Source organism: Thermobia domestica, chromosome 13, assembly GCF_964235325.1.
Source record: "Thermobia domestica chromosome 13, izTheDome1.hap1.1, whole genome shotgun sequence".
Lineage (NCBI taxonomy): Eukaryota > Metazoa > Arthropoda > Insecta > Zygentoma > Lepismatidae > Thermobia > Thermobia domestica.
In genome coordinates, this window is record NC_137466.1 from 112507405 (window position 1) to 112532066 (window position 24662).

A 24662-nucleotide genomic window follows, 5' to 3' on the forward strand; every position below is an offset into this window, starting at 1 on the left:
AGGTGTGGTTCCTCAAGATGAAAAAATTTACATTGACAGGATTAGGGAACTAGTCACACACTGGTAGAAGTAAATCATTCGCCAGAGCGGTTATATGGAAAAATAATTATTATCCTCTGTAGATCAAGGCTCTATAGTCCGCGTCACCCGCATTGGCGTGTGGCATCAGCCAATAAGTCATTGTTACTAAACTTTCAGGGAGGAATCTAATAATTCATAATTGTCGACAAATACGAACAAAATCAATTATGAATGATTAGATTCCTCCCTGAAGGTTTAGTAACAGGGCACTGCGAGTTTATTGGCTGATGCTACACGCCAATTCGCTTGACACGGACTGTAGTAGTGTACGAGGCCTGTCAGAAAAGTATCCGTCCTTCTTTGTTTCTGGGAAAACTACACGACGCAGATTGGCAAAAGTTTGGGCGGTGGAAGAGGGATTTATGATGTATATATCATGTAGGTGGCACAACTTTCACTTGTGTCTTTTTCAGTGGAATACGGGTTATGTTGGGTGGTTTTGCGCGGTCCTGGTGCGGGTCTAAAATGATGAAGACGTAGGTACGAATAGAACCCGAAAACACATTGATAATCGGCTCAGTGGATGAATCCGGTCTCGTCAAGACCTGGCAAGGCTCGCGAAGACCTAGAAATGTTTGCCAGGTGCGTAGAAAACCAAAGCATTGTTGTTCTTCAATTGCCGTGGCAATGCGCATCGTGAGTACGCAGAGAAAGAACAGAAGGTGGTACTTTTCCGTCGTATACGTGACGTGGCGCTGTAAGTTTGAGAAGACCACACATGTGGAACTCAAAACCTGGAAGACTGCACCAAGATAATAATTCAATTCATGCGGCTCATGCAGATTGCCTCTCTTTATGATGGTTCGTCAAACTCCTACCCGTTTCGTATAGCCTCGTGAGACTTTTGCCTCTTCTCAAAAATCAAAAGGTACCTGAAAGAAACTAGCATTCACACTCGGGAGGTGCTCTAGCACAACGCTATGGCTGCTCTCGTAGCAATTCCCGAAGAGAGGGTTCCATGCTTCTTTCAAGCAGCGGAATGATCACTAAACTCCGTGTCTGGGAACATCAGGGAACTTCTTTGAAGAGGATTAGGACGACAGAAATGCCAGGTGAGTGTACTGGTTTCCCGGGACCATGGTCGGATACTTTTCTGATAGTCCTCGTACATGTCTTTGTTTTATACCGATAACGTGAACAGTTTTCAGAAAAAAGCTAGGACATATTTATTTTAGTTGTCATTTATTTAATATTTGCCACTATTTTAAGACTCAAATAATAAAAGGAGAGTCCAACAAAATAATCTGTTACCTGGTCTCCGAATATATACATACGTTACAAGGAGGAAGTTTTCACAATCAATCTATGTATTGTCTCTGTGTTTACTACACTGTACGTTCTGCTCATATTTACAATGAAAATGTATCTAAATAATTGTTACTGTAAGCGCTATACGAAAGGCTCTATATGTGGTTATTAAAGAAAGTAATGCATGACAAATTCAATCGATATCAGCTGGAAGACCTACGGGACATCTTTCTAGTAATCACGTAATATAAATTTTTGACTTTCTTCAAATTTAAGTTCTAATATTTATATCTATACGAGGATGGCAAAACATAATATGTACGCTCATGTCCAAAATTATTGTCGCATGTCTATGTCGCTGTAGGAATATAATTTGGTAACGAATTCGCCCGGTATTTCTTATAATGTTATTATATGTATAATCGGCAAAGACATGTATCTGGCAAAATTCATGTCAAAAGAGCAGTAAATAAGAACAATAAAATGAAAATAAAACTTTCTCGTCGATTTAGCAACATTTTGTTTTATTCATTCTAATTTTCGCATTTATAAATCTTTTTCTATGAAATTTACCACAAATATACATTTTCTGATTATACAAATAGTATCAGTATTAAAAGTACTCTGCAAAATCATTATCGAATTATATTCTTACAAGAAGACAGTTATAGATATGCGACAATCATTTTGGACATGAGTGTACATTTGTACAGACAAACGAATTTCAACCTTATGAATCAAATCAACACTGAGATGGTAGAACATGCTATGTCATTTTTTGGCCATTTTCTGCTTTTCGCTGTGATAATGGATTAGTTAATAAGTACCTGTATAGCAGTGTGTATACACTTTAATATTCATGGGGTTGAAATGTTGCCTGTAAAAATGTACATATAATGTTTTGCCATACCTACTGTATATCCTTAGCCAACCATTGCATACTCTTTACATTTTCTCATAAGATTTATGAAAAAAGTGTCAAGGTTAGAAATAATATATAAAAAATAACCTCTCTAATATTGTTTTATCTACATAAATCTAAAGCATAATAATACTGACTGAAAGTTGTATTTCATAATTGGTTCCTATATTGGTTGTATGACGAGGACAGCATTTAGTAAGGTAAATGACACTTAATGACTTTTCCACTTAATATATATATATATATATATATATATATATATATATATATATATATATATATATATATATATATATCATTATATCATTACGTAAATATCGATATACTTCATTTTGTACAGTTTGAATGCAAGAATTATCGAGTCCAATAAAAATAACACTACAACAGCATTTACACAATTTACTTCTGCCGTCCAAAGGCAAACGACCGTATCTGCTGGAAAAATGGTTTTACGAAAATCACAATTTTCTGTTTAGCTAAAAGCCATACATTTACGGATACGGTAAGCAGTCAGAGTAGCAGTAAGAGCGAGAGGAGACAGACATGCAGCAACACATCAACGAAAGAAGCAGGATGTAGCGTAATAAGTGGAGGCGGTTTGAGCAAGGAGCTTCCTTCTTAAGAAGAAACGACGAGAAGGGTAGTTAGTTGAGCAGTCAGAGCTCCTACATAAAGAAGATTCTTCGAGAAGTGTGCACTGCGGTCTGAGCCCAGCTCCCGCTGCAGAAAAGAATAATTCTTAGCGAAGGAAGCAACGTCGTACGATTTTCCGGTACTCCTTGCCTCCTCGTCGAATAGGCCACTCGAATATAGAAAGAAAGGTATCGTTCGCCATCGCATGAGATCCCCTGGATAGCCAAGATTCTCATTGGCATTCTGTGTATACAGCCTTTGGCGACAGTCACGGGGAAAGGACGCTCGTTTCCATTCCACTGGGATATCCAGTCCCACATACTCCTCCCCCATTCACCAGACCGGTCCTTACTAGGTACACCAATACACAAACCCAAACAGAAAACACACATAGCCACCATGCACAGAAGCGAAAATAAGAAAAAACAAAAATCAGAAGATCCACCACCCAGGACACAAGGTTTTCCTCTATACTGGAAAATCCTCACCTCAAAACAGAGCTACAGCTTTGAAGAAATGAAGTCCGCCATAGATGACGTATACAACACGATAAAGAGGCTGAACAATGTGAAAGACACATAGATCTTTAAAAAAAACAACAGCACTTTTTAGAACTTGCCTTTAAGACTCGGAACCCACTGATGAACTCCAAATCGCATGCTCAGCAGGAGAATTCATTCCCGGCACCTTCTACTGCTAGTCCCACACACCAGAAGAAAACACAAAGACATATTATTCAAAGGAATAATCAGAAAAATACAACCCACTTCAAAAGTTGTAAACCCAAAGCGACACAGAAGCATCGCACAAAGAACAACTCAAATACAATACAAAACACAAGAATCACTCAAGGTAAGAAATACCAAATAACATATTACATGTGTCATCAAAGGTGTGGATCTCACAATACAACTGCAACTAACCAAGAATGAACTAACTAATCTCAATATTGACTTCTAACACAATCAGAATCCAGGGTGAAAATAGCCTTCTACCACTCAAACATGCTGGACTTGCTACCAGTATGGCCACCTCACCCATTTATGTACCAACACCAAGTTATGTTACAGATGTGGAGGGAAAGCCATGACGTCTAATGCAATTTGCCCATCAACCTGCAGGCCATAGAAGCTGCCCTCGCCCTTCAACATAGAGCGACTTCAACACCTACAATACGCTATCCAACATAATAAAACCACCAAACAAGCCTAAACCACAATCTCCGGCTCTTCTGATGATCCAACTACCTATGAATCCTCACCACAACCAGAAGACAAAGAACAGCCAACGAGAGACGAACCATCGGAGAATCTCAACAATTAAAAACATCATCAGAGAAGCAATACAAAATGCTACCCAGCATATCATGAAGTGGGTAGCTTCAATAATCACTACGAACTCGGAGCTCGCCAAACAACCACTGCCATACAAAGCCATCCAAAAAGCCTCAAATCAAATTCTCAAAGAAAAGTTCAACATAATCACATCTATGCATGGTGACATCTACATATCACACACACACACAAACTGAAAAGAGCCAACACCACCCAAGAATACAAAAAATTCCTAAAAACACTAACGGCTAGTACATACGGTCACATAAGACAAAAAAGAAAACATTCACAAGTAGATCCCAGTACGTTCGACCTTTCACTTTGAAAAAGAGGGACAACTCATGGATGTCCGTCCCTTTTAAGAGTCAATACAAAAAGATAGCACATACACACACACACAGAACACGGTTCTTTTGGACTCCCCTTTCTCCTCCTCCTCAATCAGAATCAAACGAAGACGAGAATATGACGCCTTTTACTCCAAAAAGAAATATATATATATATATATATATATATATATATATATATATATATATATATATATATATATATATATATATAAAATTGCTGCAAGACGGCCCCGTTTTCATGTTTTACCTGTTGTTAATAACTGGATTTCGGCCATATCTTTTACCTTTGGACGGCAAACTTCAGTATATTAGAACATGCAACACAAAACACAAATTTAGAATTTGTCCTACACAAGAAGGCACGACTGAAAATATATTTCTGCCAGGATTCATTGAACAACATAATGGAATCTCCAAGGAATTAGATAATAACAGTAATTGGAGTACTGTACCTGTAGACTTCCTCAGGGTTCAAATTTTCATCATCAAGGTCCAGGGTATTTGAACGAGATGATCTCCCTGATTTTGGCTGAGGTGTACCTGGAGACTGCAGTCTTGGAGAGGATACAAGAGGTGACGGAGGTGAGCCCTCTGTACTGCTGCGACGCAAATGGTTTTGCACTAGGACTGCGGCTGCTTCCTGCAAATTTAAACGTACATATATAAAACTATTTTTAAAAAAAAACAAGATTCCAACATACAAAATTCCAATAGTAAACCAGGCAGAAATGAGAAACGATTGTTATTCGATAATATTTCTTTAGAAAGATGTTAAAACTTTTTGACTATAATTATGATGACAATGGTGCGTAGTCATACTGAATCCATCAAACATAGTCTAAAATTTTAGATTCTTCAAATACGGAAACACACCCACTGCATGCACTGTTAAAATTTCCACAGTAAGAATATCACTAAGGATCGGATTTTAAGGTGCAAACATATAGTTGGAAAAAGGGGAATAAAAAAATATTGAAAACGTATTCGAAAAGGCGAAGAAAAAAGTGCTAATAAAATTCACTTATTTGGGTGCAAAACAGTAACATCAACATTCTTTAACAAGACCAGAAAACAACCTTACCTAAAGAAACAAAATGCATTTATTTAGGTGCAAAACAATGCCATTAACATTCTTTTTTCAACAATACCCTTACAGAAAATATCCTTACAAAAACAAAGGTAGATTACTGCGTTTCAAGAAACTTGTTGTATTTGATTACGCACAATATTTCTATGTTCTCGAACGTAAGTTCTGTCGTTTGAATGTAGTAGGAGAGTCCTGTAAGCGGAGGAGAAATTCCTCTGAACTTAAACGGAAAACAATGGAGCATATCTCGTAAGCATGCGAAAAGGGACTTCAGTTGAAGTTGCAAAGGTTTTTACATCTATATTGTTTCTGAAATTTAATTCAAATTTCAATCAAGGAGGTAAAAGAAGGAAAACTTATTAACTGCACGAAAAAGGCGGAACAAATTGCGTTCATTTTGCTGCGTTTCATGCCCGAAATATATATATATCTTGAACTCTGGGTACGAAGACACCAGACACCTATATTTGTGAAAAGCTGCTGCACCTTAAAATCCGATCTCTAAATATCACCCATATCAGCATCTCTTCAAATATTCGATGTATATGTGGTGTGCTCGTACGTACAATGTAACTGCTTTATATCTATTCGATTAATTATTGGTAGTTTTGGTGTTTAACATTTCTGTTCAGAATGGAAATAAGATGAAACGTTGGAATCCAAACTATTTACACTTTCAACAGGAGCCTTTTAACTCGCATCGAGAGTGGTAAAACTAACCCCGTATACACGGAAAGGAAAGTATTTGCCAGTTGACAAATTTTCTTTTGCCAATAACTCGGGAACAAATGAATTAATTTGAGTATTTTTGTTGTTATTCATAGGGTAGTTATAATTTGATAACTTGCCAAAGTCGGTACTGTAATTAGGTTAATTCATTGTTGAGTTATTAAGAAAAGAATTTTGTCAACTGCAGAATACTTTCTTTCGTGACTGTACCAACTAAAGGAACGTATCTAATATTATATTCCAGAGATATTTACTCGGCAGCGTCTTAACCATTACACTAAACAGCCAGATATTTCATTCTGTATTACGTATTCATATAATCTGACAATGTATTGGTTTTCGTTTAATTTTAAAGAAACACTACAAACCTGATATTCCTTCGGTAGCTGTGACAGAAGCATTGTTACTTCTGGCGTGTTGAGATTAAAGAGTGCTATAACTGTGTTCTGAGCAGCTTTTCGAATGTCAACTGATTTGTCGTTCGTCCAACCAATAATCTTAGAGAGAGCCATTCGTGTGTCCTTTCCGCTGCTGAAGTGCATGGGTTCCATCAGTGCTGTAAGTTGTGTGAGGTAGGAGAGTACAGCAACTTTCACCTTCGAGTTTGGAGTTTGCGTTTGATCCACAAGAAACCTCATAATTACATTGAACTGGAGATCACACGGAAAGGAGTCCCTACAAGAAGCACAGTATTAGAATTAGATTCACATTCTCGAATACATTAAGAACTAATACAATTAGACAGTTCCGATGTTACAACACTTCTTAATATTCTAAACTCGATGTTAACTATGCTGCAACTCAGTAATTTTTCTGTGTAGACGGAGAAACCTACTGACTTTACGAAAATTTATATGGGTTAAGAACATGATAAAAAAATAAATAAATAAAAAAAATCCAAAAGCCCAAGTAATAGTTGTCTATAACAATTTTTGAGGTACCAAATTATTTTTGTTTTAGTCGTACAATGAAATTCTGCTTTAGTTCGCTACTTTGCTTAAGTTTTAGTGTATCAAGTTCAACTGTACAGAAAATATAATAAATTCACATTAGTCTAAAAAGTCCTATATTTTCAAAATTTCACTTTTTATTTATTTATTTATTGTTTCATTGGTAGCGAATTCTGGATTATATTAAATAAGATACGGAATAACCATATCAATTCATCGACTATGATTTCAATTCCCAGTTAAAAATTTTGGTGAGACGAGAAATTGATATATGTATTGACGACGTAGCATATTCTATACATATATTATATATGAAACGTAGTATATTTACTACTGTCGACGTCTGAACTACATGTTCTCTTCACCTTGTTTACTTTTTCCTACATTTGATTATTATTTATTGCAAATATTTATTTTTGACGCTGGAACACCTAGTCTACAAATAAAATGTAACTCAATATACATTTCTTTTAATGCATGATTAAAAAACACGCAATATAACAATACCTGTTGTACTTACCTTACTACATCCAAAGACTTGTGTATTTTGTTCTGAATTGAGCCTAGAAGATCAGCACCAAGTTTGTTCAGAAGTCTTGTGAGGAGAACATACAACCAATCGTGTAAGTCTGCCTTATGAGCTATTACAAGTTCATTCAACGTATCCAAAAACAGACTGAATACCTGAAGAAAAAATGAAATAAAGCAAATTAAGAGAATGATACATTTAAACTAAACTTCTTGGCGGTAAAGACAATAGATATCCAAAGATGAGAAAGAAAGAAAGAAAGAGAGAGAGAGAGAGAGAGAGAGAGAGAGAAGAGAAAAGGAAAGGAAAGGAAAAAATAAAAAAGTCTGCAGAAAATCACTGCTTAGAAACAGATATATAACAACTGTAATGTGAAGTAATCAAGAAAGTGTTGAGATTGAGGAATGATACCGGAAATGGAAATTGTTAAAAGCAAATATAGGTAAAAGTTAAATAAATAAATAAACTGCGATATAATAGGAAGTCTACTGGTGATGTAATTAATAATAATGATGTCTTACGACACTACTATTATTGTTGTTGTCATTAATAGAAGAATTAAAAAATACATAATTAGTGGCAGTTTAGACAAGGCTCACTGTTGGTAGACAATAAAAATATGTTTCCATGTCTTGATGAGGGTTGAAGGAATGAGAATGAAAGGTTTTTAAGATATAATCAGAAAAAAGTTTGCTCAAAAGTTCAGTTTGATGGTTATATATTAGAGTACGGGCAAATTGGAGTATCTGGTACAGCACGGGTAGCGAGGATTGTTAACACACAAAGAGAGAGGCTTCTCAAATGCAGAATACAAAACTGAGAGAGCATTTTCAGGAAATAGATAGAACTTGAGGCATTAGAACTGACAGAATGGATATTTTAATTTTTTTGTGGATTCTGGGTATTGAAATGTAAAAGCTGTGATGACACTAGAGGAGGTTTTAATCTAAGCAGGATTTGGCGATTTCAGGGTTATAGTTGTAAGTAGGGGATATGGATATGTTGGTTTGGTGGTGCATGGTAGACAATTTTTGAACTCGAAAGAAAGCTTTTATATTTTCTAACTATGAGTTCTCGAGGCCAGAATGGTATTGTATGAGTAAATTTAGAGTGGTTGAATTTTCAGAGATTTAAGTTTTATCCAAATTACGTTGTTTTGCATAGTTAAGCTGTTTAAACATGGTTAGAGAAATATTCTACCTTGAGGATGTGGACAAGGTCTTGAGGTGGTTATCTATGCATAACATGGTGACGCAGAAGTGAATTCCGCGAATAGGGGAAGGTGTAAGGTACTTCTATGAAGTTATTGCATGTTATTTGTGGTTATGATGTATGCATCACTTCAATAATTTACCATATACACTACTATATAACATGAATTACTTACAAGCACTTACATACAGATGGCTATCAAATTAATGGAAACACTTGATAAAATGCATCTTACCTATTTAACATGGCGTGGAACCAACATTATTCTGCACAGAACAGATCTGATTCGTCGTGGAATGAAAGAATATAGATCATGAATAATTTGCAAGTGAATAGTGAACAATTTCTCATGCAGTTCAGCCAGTATTGAGCTTATACTCAATTTTGCACGCGAGGATAGAAGCTATCTCCTCCGGATCCTGAGCTCCAGAAGTGCCTATAGATGTTCAATAAAATTGAGGTTTGGAGAATGGGTAGACATAGAATGTGTTGCAGTTCATCCCGTGTTGATCAAACCACGCCTCAATATTTCAAGCAGAGTGAATTAGAGCACTGACATCTTGGAAAATCGCGTCATCGACCTGAAATATCTGAACTATAGGATGCACGTGATCACTTAAATGTCTAATAGGAGACTGCAGCGCATAGCATCAAAGAGCCGCAGCCATGTTTCATGGCAGGAAGGAGACAGGCTGGAGTATAAACTTCTTTGGGAATCCACCATATATAAATGGAGTCTGTTGGGGAAATAAGGAAAAAGAGGACTCACCAGATCATTTTATGCATTTCGTCAGCTATTCACTTCGCATATGCACAGCATTTTCTTTGCACAAAAGCGTTGTTAGTGGTTATCAGCAGTTTGGAAATTGCAATCCGACCGCTAATGTTCAGGTTTGCACTACGACTTTGATTTTCACAATAGGCTGTTTCACATACTGATTCAGTTCCGAAGTCACTTTTGCCACACTTGCTCTACGGTCTTTGTTGACAATCCTCTTCAATAATCGACAATCCTTATAACTGAGGGTGGTACAGTGGTAGAGCGCTTACCTCCTGTGTATGGGGTCCCTGGTTTGATCCCCGGCCAAGTAAGTTTGTAGTGGACATCATCATGTCCGTGTGTTTTCTCGGAATACTCCTGTTTCCTTTCACTTTCTCATTTCAACAATTCTTCCACATCATTCAGTAGCCTTAATCATTCGTCTCCCTTAGCCTAAGTGCTTAATACTGGGACGTTAAACTGAAGAAAAAGATTAAATGAAATATTTATCATTGAGGCTTCTCTTCTATCCCTTGTGAAGACCATCACCACCTTGGATACTGTTTTACGCAACATACCCAACACATTGGCCATCTTACATGTCGTTGAGCCAATTAAACGCACACCCATAATTTTTCCTTTTTGAGATTTTCCACTTTGCATTACTACCGTCTGTTCGCTGCATATGCCTCCGTTCTACCCAGCCTGACGCATCTTATAAACAAGCACTTACTATATAACGAAGAAGGCCAGGAGATGCACACAAATCCCCACTGTCACCATTTCACTTGATGTGAATTACATATGTTTCCACTATTTTGAACCCACACACACACACACACACACACACACACATATATATATATATATATATATATATATATATATATATATATATATATATATATATATATATATATGAGGTAAATTACAAAAGTAGAGACAGCTTTTCTTTTAACGATAAATTTTATTATTTTCACAAAGCAAGGTTATTCCTTTCAAAATAGTCCCCTTGGGCAGTTACACAATGATAGAGGCGTTGTTTTCATTCTCCCTAGCATTGATGGAAAGCTTCTCCTTTTAGCTTGTCGGTTACGATATTCCGGATATTATTCAATGTATCAAAATGGTGCCCTTTCAAGTGGTTTTTGAGCAAGTGGAATAAGAAGTAGTCACAGGGACTCAGATCCGGCAAATAGGAAATTCAGGAACCACTGGAATGTTTTTTTCTTCCAAAAATGCATTGCTGTAGACTGCCATATGACACCATTGGAATCATTTTGGCGCACACTTGGCTCATGTCCAAATCCTATCTTAAAATTTGATGGATAGTAAATACGTTTAAATTTAACTCATTATTGATCATTCTCACTGTCAATCGAAGATCTGACCTCATAAGAGACTTCAATCTTTCCACATTGTCATTGGTTTCTGAGGTTGAAGGTTTTTTCTGCACAAGGGTCGTCTTTCAGCAGTCCCCTGCCTTCTAAGGAAAGACTTAAGCCATCTTAAGCACTTGAGCCCTAGATAGGGAACGTTCTGGGCACTTCTAACTTTCCTTAAGTCGCAGTAGCGGATTCCCCAAGCTTTATACTAAATTTGATTCCAGAATGTTGCTCAAACTCTATTGCCAGTTCATTTTCGTAACGCAACTCACAAACACAACTTTACTTCAAACGCTCTCAACGATCGAGTAGCAACTGGAGCAAGTTCAAACTTGTACTGAGTCAACGGCAAGTACTCAGTACTGAATTAACTTGATTGTAGTGTGAAGATGGAGACAGCAGAGTTGTCGGTTCGCGCACAGTGTTGCCAGTCTCATTACGTATGCGTAAAATGAAGTTTTCATTTCATGTATTTACGAATTTCTTTACAAATAAAATACAAATAAAGAGTGATTGAACAACTTATGTCACAAACATGACGTAATATTTAAAACACAAGAGCGATATCATACTATACCTTAGTGTGAGCATCCATGAACATCTTAGTGAATATTTCTGTAACACGTTTTAATTCAGATCCTGTCAAAGCGTTGCCATTTTGGAAGTACGTCTGAAGTCCTACGAGACCTTCTTTTCTATCACTCCAATGGGTACTCGCACAGTTAGTAATTATTTCAGAAATGTCCTGTCAAATAAACAACCATAAATTAAACAGAAAACATATACAAATATACTCTCGAGTTATACTGTTTCTATGTTGAGATCGTAACCTGTCCAACACAATATATGAGATGAAAATATATGTAATGATTAAGGTAAACATTCAACATAGGATGAATTTTGCAAATTCAAAGTTGTAACTGAATATCTGTTGATGAAACAGATGTACATCTATAAATTATTTTTTATTTTAAACTGTGCCTTAATCTAGAATGATGAGAACTGTACAATTGTACATAAACGAAACGATATTACTGGAATAAATCTTGCATACTAGATATTTTAAAGTGTTTTCACGGAAAAATGTACTCATACACACGGAAAGATTAATGCGACTGGATAAGTTTATTTTTAAATTTTCATCTTTCCATTTTTTTAATGAATTTTTAGTAATATTATCCTGAGAGAATTTACAAACATACTTAACAGAATATCTCTTACTCTATATATTTTTGGTCCAAAGCGCAGTATAACTCAAACACACGACAGAAATACTTGTGTACAAAACTATATATTTTAATAATAGAATCTTATTTTATATATATATTGCAATACTTCACATTACTCATTTAGTATTGTCCCTTAGTCAATTTTTGTTCCAGTATTTCGATTGAAATACTCGAACACTCATCCTCATGGACACACAATGTGTTTAGTCTTTTTTCACAACACAAACTTCACATTGTTCTTTTGATTCAATAGTGGTAATTAAAAAATAGTGCGTAATTTTATCGATATTTATGGTCACGTACCTTCCCCAATGTGTTATAGGTTGCTTTCTTACTTCACTATATAGACAAGATACGTACGAATGTCCTAAGAATAGTGCACTAACTTTTTTACTAATGCACTTCTTACTCTGTTTTAGCTTTCCTATCCGATGAATACAAATCGATGCAAATTGCCACAAAAGCAACTAATCAAGAGCAACATGTGTATTACTACCGAAAATATTATGTATTTATATCATAGCGTGCGCATTAACGAGTTAATCATAACGTAGTCCTAATCACTCACCAGAGAATTAATTTCAACCGCAATATGTACAATGTAGCCACTTAAAACTATTAAAAACTAAAAAAACAACAATGTGGAGATCGTGTAGTGAAAAAAAAAAAAAAAACTTAAATCATCGTGTGTCCCCAGGAAGGAGTATCCGAGTGTTACACTCGAAACACTAGAAGGAAAATTGACTACGGAACGTTACTAGACGAGTAATTTGAAATACAATTACATCTATTGCTTACAGTTATTACAGATGATTTTTACTCTGATATTTTATAAAACTAATTCCTTTCTTTTATAAGGAAAACTATTAGATTATGTACTAAATTCGACTTATTTTGGAATATCTTATGTAATAACAACATAGTCTTAGAAAATAATCTGAACGAAGAGTTAAATGTTTTACAACAATGGGATATTAACTCACGTTTTTTAGATGCAAAGCGACTTTGTGTCCACCTATTATCCAAATGTCAAATATATTTCAAATCTGATTTTAGGTTTCCACTTCAACGAAGTTCCATATTTTTAAAACTCCTTTTGTTACTTTTGTTCATAGTTTACACTGGTTCTAGTTAAGTGTATATTAGAAGGTCGCGGTGGCTCAGTGTAGAGCGTTTACCTCTGGTGTACGGGGTCCCGGGTTCGATCCTAGCTCTCGCCAAGTAAACTTTGTGGTGGACAAACACCGTGTGCGTGGGTTTCTTCGGGATTCTCCCGTTTCCTTCCATTTTCTTCATTCCATCATTTCACTCATTTCTTATCATCACTGTCTCCTTTAGCCTAGCCAGCATAACCGTGGGATGTAAAACTCAAATATTTCATTTCATTTTTAAGTGTATATTAACTACAATAACTGACTTTATCCACAAGCATTCACTGGCGAACAAGGTAACTTACTAAAATTCTTCTAATCAGAAAATTTATTTGGACCAACTAGGTTAAATCTTCCTATAACTTTCATATATTGAAAATTAAAAATCGACAAACTACCCAGCTAACTTTTACCGTGCATAAGATTACAGAACTTAATGGAAGTATTTTCATACTAAGGATTACGTTGAGACTGGTAAAGACCACAACTTTTGTTTTTACGCATGCTTATATTGGCTGATGGTAATAAACCAATATAACTATTATTAATACGATAACTACTCGAGTATTTATAGAGAGATACTTTAATGAAAAGTTAATACAAAAATCCAGTTTCAATACTTCATACACTCTTCTATTTTCAGTGTTGAGAATAATAATAATAAACAGTTCTCCGCGAAAGTACACGAGCATGCACATATATGTTCTTTTTACTTCAAAGCTTGAACATACTACCCTTTAAGTGCGTACTTTAGTGGAAAATTTATTATCAACATGCATTTATTCCCACTAGACTTACTCTAACCATTGCTTCTCCCTCCACTTAAGTATACCACACTGTAACATGTGAACGAATACAGTTATACAGGACGTTAATTACGCAAATTACTCATTCATTTTTCACAGACAAATACTATTAATATACGAGCAAAAAGTGCAAAGTAGAATAATTTAGTTATGCGAAAGAATCTTTCGGGCAATTTCGTTTCGTCAAAGGCTGTGGTGACACTTCGCTCATTAGCTGAAACTGACAGCAGAAAACGAAATGTCGGCGGGAAGAAGCAAGAGTTTCGGTATGCCGGGTATATTTACTTGAAAGTTTTTCGCGATTAGAAGGTCATTTAATCTGGAATAATTTTCATGAATTAAGATTTCATTATTACTAAGTGATTATTATGAAAAAAGTCACAATAATTATACTTTCCTACGGGGATACAACGGTTATTTTTATTTTGATAAAACAGTCTTAGAAGACTCAAGGAAGCATTCATTTTACTGAGCATTCCTCACATGCAGTTGTTAACATTGAAACAGTAGCTGTATGTCACCATTACGTTTTATCTTTTCCTTCAATTTTAATAATCTTTATATCCTGTGACTTTGCACAAAGATATTGCGACATTTTACTCTTTTTCTTTTCACAATTTCTGAACTAATTTCATGTCGTCTTTCTTTCTTACTGTATAATTAATTAATTCTCTACTTTTTTTATCTCATAAATATTTGAATAAATAATTTCTATTTAACGTGTTATGAGGATAGTCTCCAAAGTACCCGACTTAACAAAGAAAACTTAAAATCAGGAAAAACTATCCTGATTTCTTAACAGTCTTTTAGCTCAACACACTTTTGCTAGCGATGTTCAATAGCTTCGATACCCTGTTTATAGTGTGAATCGTCGAGTCTCTCGAAATAGCCATTAATCACAGGCTCCACCTCTTCACTGTTGGCAAATCTTTTACCACCGAGACATTTTTTCATATTTGGAAAGAGAAAATTCTCCGACGGGGGTTAAATGGCGAATAGGATGCGTGAGAAAGCTATTCGACCTTTAACTCAATGAATTTGGCCATCACGGTAACGGATGTGTGAATTGGTGCGTTATCTTCAAGACACAACACTTTCGTTTTTGTCAAATGCGGTCGCTTTTTGTTGATCTCGTCATTCAAACGCTGCAATAAAATTCCATAATACTCAACGTTGATTGCTTGTTTTTCCTTTTTGAAGACAATCAATGTAACTTATCCTACGCGCATCCCCAAAAACTGACGCCACGATCTTGCCAGCAGATGGAACTGTCTTCGTCTTCTTTGGAGCCGATTCTCTTTCAGTCCATTTTTAACTGTTACTTTGTCTCAGGTGTGAAGTGATGGACTCATGTGCCATCCATGGTTATGAATCGAAGCAGAACTGGGCTTTGTTGCTGTGAAACATCGGCAAATACTCGACTGAAACACCTTCACGACGCTGTTTTTGTTCCATTGTGAACAAACGTGGCACCCAACTCGCGCACAGCTTTCTCAGTCCAAATTTTTAGTCAATATACGATGTACAGCAGTTTTTAAGAAGCCTGTTAGCTCGCTCACTTTCAGTCGACGGTCATTCAATACTATTTTGTGGACTTTCTTCACCATATTTGGCGTGGCCACCTCATTTGGTCGACCACAGCGATATTCATGTTTGCAGCTCGTACTACCTCGTTTAAACTCTGCCACCCAATATTTTACTGTGTAAACGGAACAGATTCCCCAAGAGTTGAATATAGCTCGGCTTTAATATTGGTTGGACTGAGACCTTTCAAATGAAAGTATTGTGAAGTATTGTATCACATAACGATGACCCATTTTTCCCATGTTTACAAATTTACTGAGAGTGTTCACTATTGATGACTGCCGAACAAATACTAAACAACGTAGCGTCTTGAAACTTAAGCTTTATAAGGTTGGTACTTTCGACTATAGTAATGTTTTTCAAACAACAACCGCCAGTTATATGTTAGGTCGGATACTTTTGGGACTACCTACATATTTATTTGTTACTTTGTTACTATTCTCAGAAAACTGGTGTATAATTTTAAAAATAATTAATAAAACATCGCCAAAAGCTTCGATTCGAAGGTTTCTTGTAGCAATTTTGAAGTACGTTAGTTTCCTTTGTAACATTTTCACTGTATTTCACACATTGATAGCAAAACTACTGAAGATCATTCTAACATATCTGATACTCAATTTCTTCAAGCAGAATAATGTTACGATAATGAATATCTCATTTTTCTTTTGAACGCTCTGCAATCACACTCATAGACCTATATGTTGCTTGTTGTAACATATAGGTATGCACAAGAGGCTTCACCTGAATGAATACATATTTTTTTAAAATCCTATTGAACGTTTTAAGTATACAATATTTATTTAAATGACGTAACAGTACATATTAATACAAACAGCCGATTTATTTGAATTTTGTTAAGCAGAACTATTTTGTTCTCGTATTTACCGGGGTAAAATTTCTGAAACACAATTCTATTCTCTTCTATAAGTACAGTCAAACTGTCATTAAGGTTAACAAGGGATAGAACATTCAGAAAAACCATTTAAAGTAAACCACAAAAGAAAGAATTATCACCTTTCAGAGAAATAATTAAAGGGTTTTCTTACTATACTTCACTAAGTAAAAATATTGACTTAAAAATACTAATAAAATAATTCTACCATCTTTGCGCATACCATCTAAGATGCTTAACTGCTAATACATACACAGAGAGCAGGCACATAGATCAAAAGTTCCATGGCATAAAAGACGACAGTCACAGGAGAGGTCATCATGCCATAATTATTCCCAACATAAAAAAAGGCACAGAAAAACCATGCCTACCTTGTTCAGAGGTTCCCAAATGTCCCTGTAGAGTCTCTGTTGTGAGCCACTCCATGAGTAGGGCTGGGTTAGTGGAAAATAAACACCATGATCAGAAATAAAAAAAAGTACAATAAAATCCAGCACACATTCGCTGCATACTACTATGTTTTACTTACATTGAGATATAGAAGAGAATAGGACAAGCAACATCAACAGCCCCATTTCAACTGATAGATATACACGTATAAATATGTATATATATATGTAGGTATATTAAAAAAAAAAAAAAAGTAGAGCTCAAACCAAATTATCAGAGAAATTTTAGAAAATAAGAAAAATCATAAAAATTACTAGATCACAAGTTGCAGCAGAAAAAAAAAGCTTAAAGCAATAAGTATGGGCTGCTTGGGCAAAACAGAACAATGCAATTTGTACTAATAAGTTCTATTTAATCTATTGTAATATTTTAAAATAAACTGTGCTATTTTACGAAATTTAATATACAAATTATCAACATTTACATTTCCTAATGCAAAGATAAATTACATTTTAAAATTATTTATTTATATTTCTTTTTTGCCTGCGACTCTTACAGTTCATTTGATTTCATTTCTGACTAAGTTCAGACATACAAGAAATAATCATGCCAGCAAGACCAAAGCCATGCCAAGAGAAAACAGAAAAATAATTACAAATTGTTTGAAATTATCTATCTGAAACAAAATAACAACCTTTAAAAATAATCTATCTACCATGCCAATTCAAAACAAATGGAAAAAATATTAGAAATATGAAGAACCAATAATATTTGTACATATGATGCAAGAAAGAAAGTAAAATAAACGAACCAAAGGACATTTCTGAAACAATGAAGTAACTACGCTGTTATTTACAGAACACGAAACTAAATTCCAGAAGAAAAAATCAAATACTTATAAAGAAGAGACTACAAAAGGAACTAAATCCGTTTACTGATTGTAGATAGGAATGTCATGCAATAGAAGATTATCAAATTAAAGAATATGTAAGATACACCTATTAAAATAAGAGACGCAACAATCGGTTGATTTTATATTACATTGCAATTTAAACCAAGTATGTATTTTTTTCTTTGAAGTTTCTAAAAGTTACTGCGTTGAACAGTATCTTGGTGCATATTTTAAGGAATATGTTTTCAAGTTGAGTATTTATATAATACATTGTAGTGCCAGACTTTTTACAATACTTCTTCTTGTCTGTAAGAACTAAGAAGCATCGTTATACAGCACAAATATGCTACTCGAGATATTACTACGATTTGATCCAATTAACTAACCTTTTCTTCGTCCATCTTTTGAAATATCACCATACAGAAGTTTCTGTTAAAAATGTTTCATTATTGGCGCTTGTGAAAATGATGATCGTTATATTCTATTTATTAAGTACTGAAACTTACATCAACAGGATACTTTACCTATCTATCGGTGTAAGTTATTTACATATGTTGTACCATTTTAGTTAAATTTTGCTGACACCTGCATCTACTTCGCATTTTAACCTATATAAAAATCACTTGCTGTTATTTAGAAATAACATCAATAAGCAAAACACTCAATACTAGTTGTTGCTGTATATATATATATATATATATATATATATGAAGCATTTTACTATTTGGAAAATGTACTCTCGAAATTATGTAGAAAAGGCAATTATTGAATAGTTATCGAATGAACAGGGAAATATTTTAGCCAAATGTTTCGGAAATCTTTTACTCCATATTCTGTAACTTTCGATACAAAACTTGAATCTGTACTTAGAATATAATCAGAATAACACAAATTTACATCTACAATATAAAAACATCCTAGTCAATTGAACTTCCCTACATTTATTGCCCTAGCAAATCTTTAAACTGATCTTCCATTCAAAACCTACGAGCTTTGCAATATGTCATTATAACTAAGACAAAATAATCAGTTAAGTAGCCATCCATTTATCCTAATTTTCGAAGGAATCAATCAACAACAAACATATCTTGACTATTCGTAAGCTTTTAATTCCTTAACGAAAAAACTTCACAAACGATATCTATTTTTATAGATTTATCAACTCGAAAACAGAATACTGTATCAATTCTGAAAACCATGAGGAAGTATTAACACTTACTTATCCTTATGCAATAAGCAACGTCAATATTATTTGACAAAATGTAATTGAATCGAAGGAAGCAGTATCGAAAATTGATGATCTCTTTTAGAAGACAAAATCAGTTGAACATTTACTGACAGGCCGAATGGAACACATGTTACAAGATTCTAACTACTTCATACTAACCTTTTTGTATTCCTAAAAGTTGAAATAGTTTCTGATATTTTGGATACCTAAGCTGAAAGCCACTTTCCTGGAGCGTAGAGGGTTAAAATATATTATGGAATAAGATCTTCACATGCTTTTAACTTCAATATCAGTGGACAATTTAATTTCTATACGAAGTAATTATATTTACGATGTTACGTATTTTAAACAACTAACTATCATGTGGGAGGCTTCACAATACTATTTAGCCTTCCATAAAATTATGTTATTTGCAAAATGCACCTAATACAATTATTACTCAATTACAAATTTATTATTTTTATCTTACAGGTATTGAAAGTATTAATTTCTACTGAAACTCTTCTTGCTGCCTTCTACTTCCATGAAATAACTACGGACCCATGTGAGGTTCAATGTTGCCAAATCACACATACATACACATAAGTGATTCTGTAATTTTCTATAGTTACTTCATAAAGGAATTAAATTTCCCACTGATACTGGAGTTATAAGAATGTGACGATCTTACAGCATGTTTTAAGCCTCTGTGGTAATGGAAAATGGTTTCTCGCTTATGTACTTGAAATAAAGGAAATTATTTCAACTTCTAAGAATACAAGAAAAGTTTAGTATTAATTTTATTCCGTTGAACATTAATTGTTATCAACCAAACACTTCCCGAAATCGATTCATATATATTGGTCAAAATTTTAGCAGTGGAAACTTAAAGGAAAAACGTGAGTATCTCCAACTAAGATCAGATACCTTTGTGATTGTGTGTGTGTTCGCAGGTATGTGAAAAATTTGTGTCAAAGTAGAAAAAGGAAGAAAAAGTCATGAAAAGAAAGAATAATATATATGCGTTCTTACACGTGTGCATGAATGAAACAAATATTCATATTAAGTGAAACTGAACAATATGCAATGTTTGTAAAGAGGACACATGTGTATGTAAAATTCAGCAGTGGAAGTGTGTCGTGTAAGTGACAAAAACCATTTACTACAGCATATATTAGACCAGCTAAATGCATTTCATGAAGAATATTCAACAACTACTTAATACACTTCAAAAGCAAAATGATTTCGAAACCAGCCCAATATATTCAAACTTTTAATTTCCTACATTGTTTATATCAAACCATAACTTGTCTTAGTATACCGCAAAAAAGCAAAGTACAAAAGTGCAATGCTTAAAAGCGTGTCTCATGCACATAAATTAGCACGGCCAAAACTGTGGTGTACAAGGCAAATACTACCAACATCAAATCGTGTAGTAGACACAAATATCAAAAATACAAAAAAATAAAACTGACTTTACAAAATACCTGAAGAAAGACTTCTCATACACACTACTTACATCAGATGGCCTTCTGTACGAATCGAAAGATCTTTCGGAGCAAACACTTGAAGTTTCACTGTCATCCGAATGGTCATCAAATGGCCGGTACGCTTTCCTATTCGGTGTTCGCTGGAAATCATCAAAATTGTCAAAATTCTGTGGATCAAGAAAGTATTTCATTATTGCAGGACTCCCATATTTAGTAGTGGAAACACTCATTATGACACACATGCACATTTATATTCATGCATATTTACAAAGCATGCCGTTTGTTGCACAAAGAGTGCTTTTTTCTTATCAGTAATTCAAATTTACTTCCCTTAATTAGTCCTGGATCCACAGTACATGCCCGTAAAAATTTGTGGGTGCACGGAGTTTTATTGTTGCATCGAGTTCTTCGACCTATAGTTGTCTACTTTTTCTTGGGTAGACATCTCAATTATGGTCGCTTATCTCCACAAACGCCATTTTCCAATATGGGCGCCAAATAAGTAATCAATATGCATAACTAAGGAACTAAGTCACCTAGGAAAGTGATTTTGGTGTCGAATCATAATTTTTCGAGGTCAAGGAAGTGAAACATTACCATAAAATTGCTATATATTGAAGAATTTTATATATTACAGGCAAAAGAGACACTATGTATATACAGGGTGGACCATTTTAATTCATCCACGGGAATATCTCGAAAACCACAAACCGAATCAAAAGAAGTTTTCAATTATATTTGTTCACCACAAAGAGAGACACATTTTGGCGTACTCTTCAATACCAACATATTAACAGTGTTGCCAGTCCATCACAAAGTTGTATTTTTTAAAAAATCAGGTTATTACAAATTTCAAATCTGCATTTAAAAAGAAAACAAAAAAATACCACACTTATTGTTCAGTGTTGTAAACTAACGACGCTACAATATCACAAACAATAAAAACAACCAAACATTGAAGGCTTCTGAAAAAATAATTGCGCAAATGAGACGTACCGGACAAGACATATCGAATGCACCTTAGTGTCTAATACTATAATCATGATTTGACTATTTCGAATAGATTTGAACAAAATTATAAGAAATTAAAAATTTGTCTTTTTGAAAAGGTTTATTTCGGAAACAAAGTTAATATACAAAATGAATTTACGTTTACAATATATGTAAAAGCAGTAAATCAAATATTGTGCTATTAGTACCATTATGAATTAATATTTGTTAATGGTCCAAAATATCATTAATATAAACAAATTGAACCATTAGAAAAGGTGCTGATGTGGCTAAACAACTGAGTATTCTTACAATATTTCCCACACATAAACAACATTATACACAACATTTTAACAACCACAATATTTAGTCTCTAATATTATTTTGCCATGTTTAATATATGCTATTTTTTGTGTCAAAATATAAAATATCAATATCAACACATAAAACGAAGTGGTTTCATAAAGAGCACTGCATTACCCTTTTAAATTTAAGTCTTTCTCGCACATATCTTATACCTCACATTTGAGCAACCTTATTATTTAAACCACTAAAAGTAGTTTATTTTTTCAAAAAAGATTACCTAATATGCGTCCAAATTTGTAAGTCTGAAACAAAATGCATGTGACTTACAGCTGAGAATTTTCACAGCGCTTGTTAAAGACAGTACATTGTACACAACAGTTGAAATTTCTTACATATATATTGTTTACAATTGTTTGTTTTGCAAGAACACACTCGCAATACACCATCTGGTAAACATCGGAAATACTTTTGCGGTCTCAGGAAACCGTCTACTTCCTCCCATCCAAATTTCACAGATCTTTCAGTAATATGTCCCTTTTCTAATGACAACAGAGATTCTTCGATGACCAAATACGCACTTTTAATGGTACCTCGAATAGTAGATGAAGTGAGTTGCAGCTCTGATGAGTTTAGGGCTCAGTCGATAAAGTTCATAGCATAAACCATAAAAAAGTTTCTACTTTAGTCGATTTTGCCCACACTTTCGTAAAATATGTTTCTGCATCCCTCATGTCTTCAGCTGAGAGACTGCTTGTTTCAGCAAAATGAAGAAGATAATTTGTAGGTTGTGCATTCAGTGCTGCATTGTTTGTACCCACTTTATTTAAAATGCCATTGCCAGTGAGAATGTGAGCCTTGAGGACGACGCTACTCATTTTGTCTCTATGTGTATCATATAAGTGGTGAATAGGAATGAAACGATTCTTTTCACCCACCCCAAACGTTACCTACAATTCTCCTTCAGCCCTTTGCTACTCATGGTTGCAAAATATCTTACTAACAAAATTGCCACATCAGTATCATTGGACAACTGGCTGCGCACCGCGTTCAAGTGCCCAGTATGTGTGAGGTACAATTCTTTGGTCGGCTTCTTCAATCTTTGATGTGAGCATTTCAATATTAGTTACGTTTCCTTTTATGCGTACGTAGCACGAAGGACACTGTCATTTATTACCATTCCGCTTGTAACAAGAATTAAGTCTGTTGAAGGTTTTTCAAGTATCTTTTTTTGCTAATGGTTGCAGCATTATTTTATTTTGAACGGCATTCCAGAATTTCAGTTTGGATTGGTATATGAGTCTGAGACTGAATGCAAACGAAATGAATAGATCCGGTAGTGCCTGATTGACGTACTCTCTTTCTTTGAGTGAATTGTCACAATAACTGTCAAAAATAAAGTGCATTTCTTTGGCTGGGCATACTTTAGTGGTTCGTTCAATAACAGCGTTTTTTGCTTCTCCAAAGTTATTAAATACTAACATTTACAACATTCTTATCTGCGACATGAAATCAACAACTACAGAAGTCTGTGCTTGAAATTTTGGATGAAATGTGGTACTCTTGTCAATTTTTTCTCCAAATGCGATACTTGCTCATACTATGTTGGTCTCGAAGGTGCATCACCTTCAAACAACTAACTTGAATTTACGAGATCATGAGAGAGTATTTCCTGCATTGTCAAACCTCTTTCATTTGCAATGTGATTTTCTTCTGAATCTGTGCAAAATCCCTTGATTTGATTATAGCAGGTGTCACAGTTACGTTGTTTGTGGTAAGAGTTTCGAAGGTGGGGACATATAATTTTTCAATTCTGTCCGTCAGTTTCCTTTCTTTGACAAAGCGCTCTTTCCGAAATTTCTCATTGTTACTCCTTGTATCTCTTAATACACCTAAAATTTTCGCCCTTACATCCTCAGAAACAATTTGCTTTGTCACAATGTTGTGTAAAATAAAAGAACCATCAAATTTGAAAGGATTACCTTCTGCTATTATGAACTGAAGCAAACGATTGGCTTTGCTTCTCTGTTAATTCATGATGAACTGTTTCTGTGTGACTCACTACCTGTGCATTTATAAGATTGTTCCAAACATTGGCAATGGCGAGAACATCATGATAGGTCAGTTGCCATTCAGTGACGTACTGAGTTTTACTCGTTTTTCCAATTGTTCCTCTCGTACTTTTTAGTGCTCGTTGAATTGTTTCATATCTGGGCCCACTGCGTGTAATGGTGCCGGCTTTCCAGAAACTACAAACTGACCATTCAAGAACTTTTCATGCAAGTAAAGACAATGTATTCCAAGGCGCTTCATTTTAATTCCAAGTATCATGATTCATAACGTAAATAATTCAGGTAATTGAATTGCTGAAATATAGAGATTAATGTGTCAACGGTCTTAACATGTAAATTCCAGTCTCTTCGCGATCAGACGTTACAAAGATTTTGATGAGTCCTTCAATGTTAAGGAAATTTTTCAGGTAACTGCAAAGTTCTGATTTCTCGTTAC

The 24662-nt window shown here is 34.7% G+C and overlaps 1 protein-coding gene across 17 annotated transcripts in view; it reads right to left on the minus strand.

Moving 5' to 3' along the window:
- The window catches only part of chb (CLIP-associating protein), a 595254-nt gene that overhangs the window by 20377 nt on the left and 550215 nt on the right, over positions 1–24662 (minus strand). For 14 of the 17 annotated variants that reach the window (XM_081736296.1, XM_081736291.1, XM_081736295.1 and 11 more), the window contains 6 exons: positions 20891–21028; positions 17254–17316; positions 11798–11965; positions 7855–8018; positions 6753–7059; positions 5021–5208 (listed from right to left, as the gene is read on the minus strand). In XM_081736296.1, the coding sequence (XP_081592422.1) occupies positions 5021–5208; positions 6753–7059; positions 7855–8018; positions 11798–11965; positions 17254–17316; positions 20891–21028 (1028 nt within the window). The remainder of the gene's footprint in view (positions 1–5020; positions 5209–6752; positions 7060–7854; positions 8019–11797; positions 11966–17253; positions 17317–20890; positions 21029–24662) is intronic. The other 3 variants (XM_081736287.1, XM_081736294.1, XM_081736292.1) reach the window with 3 other exon arrangements.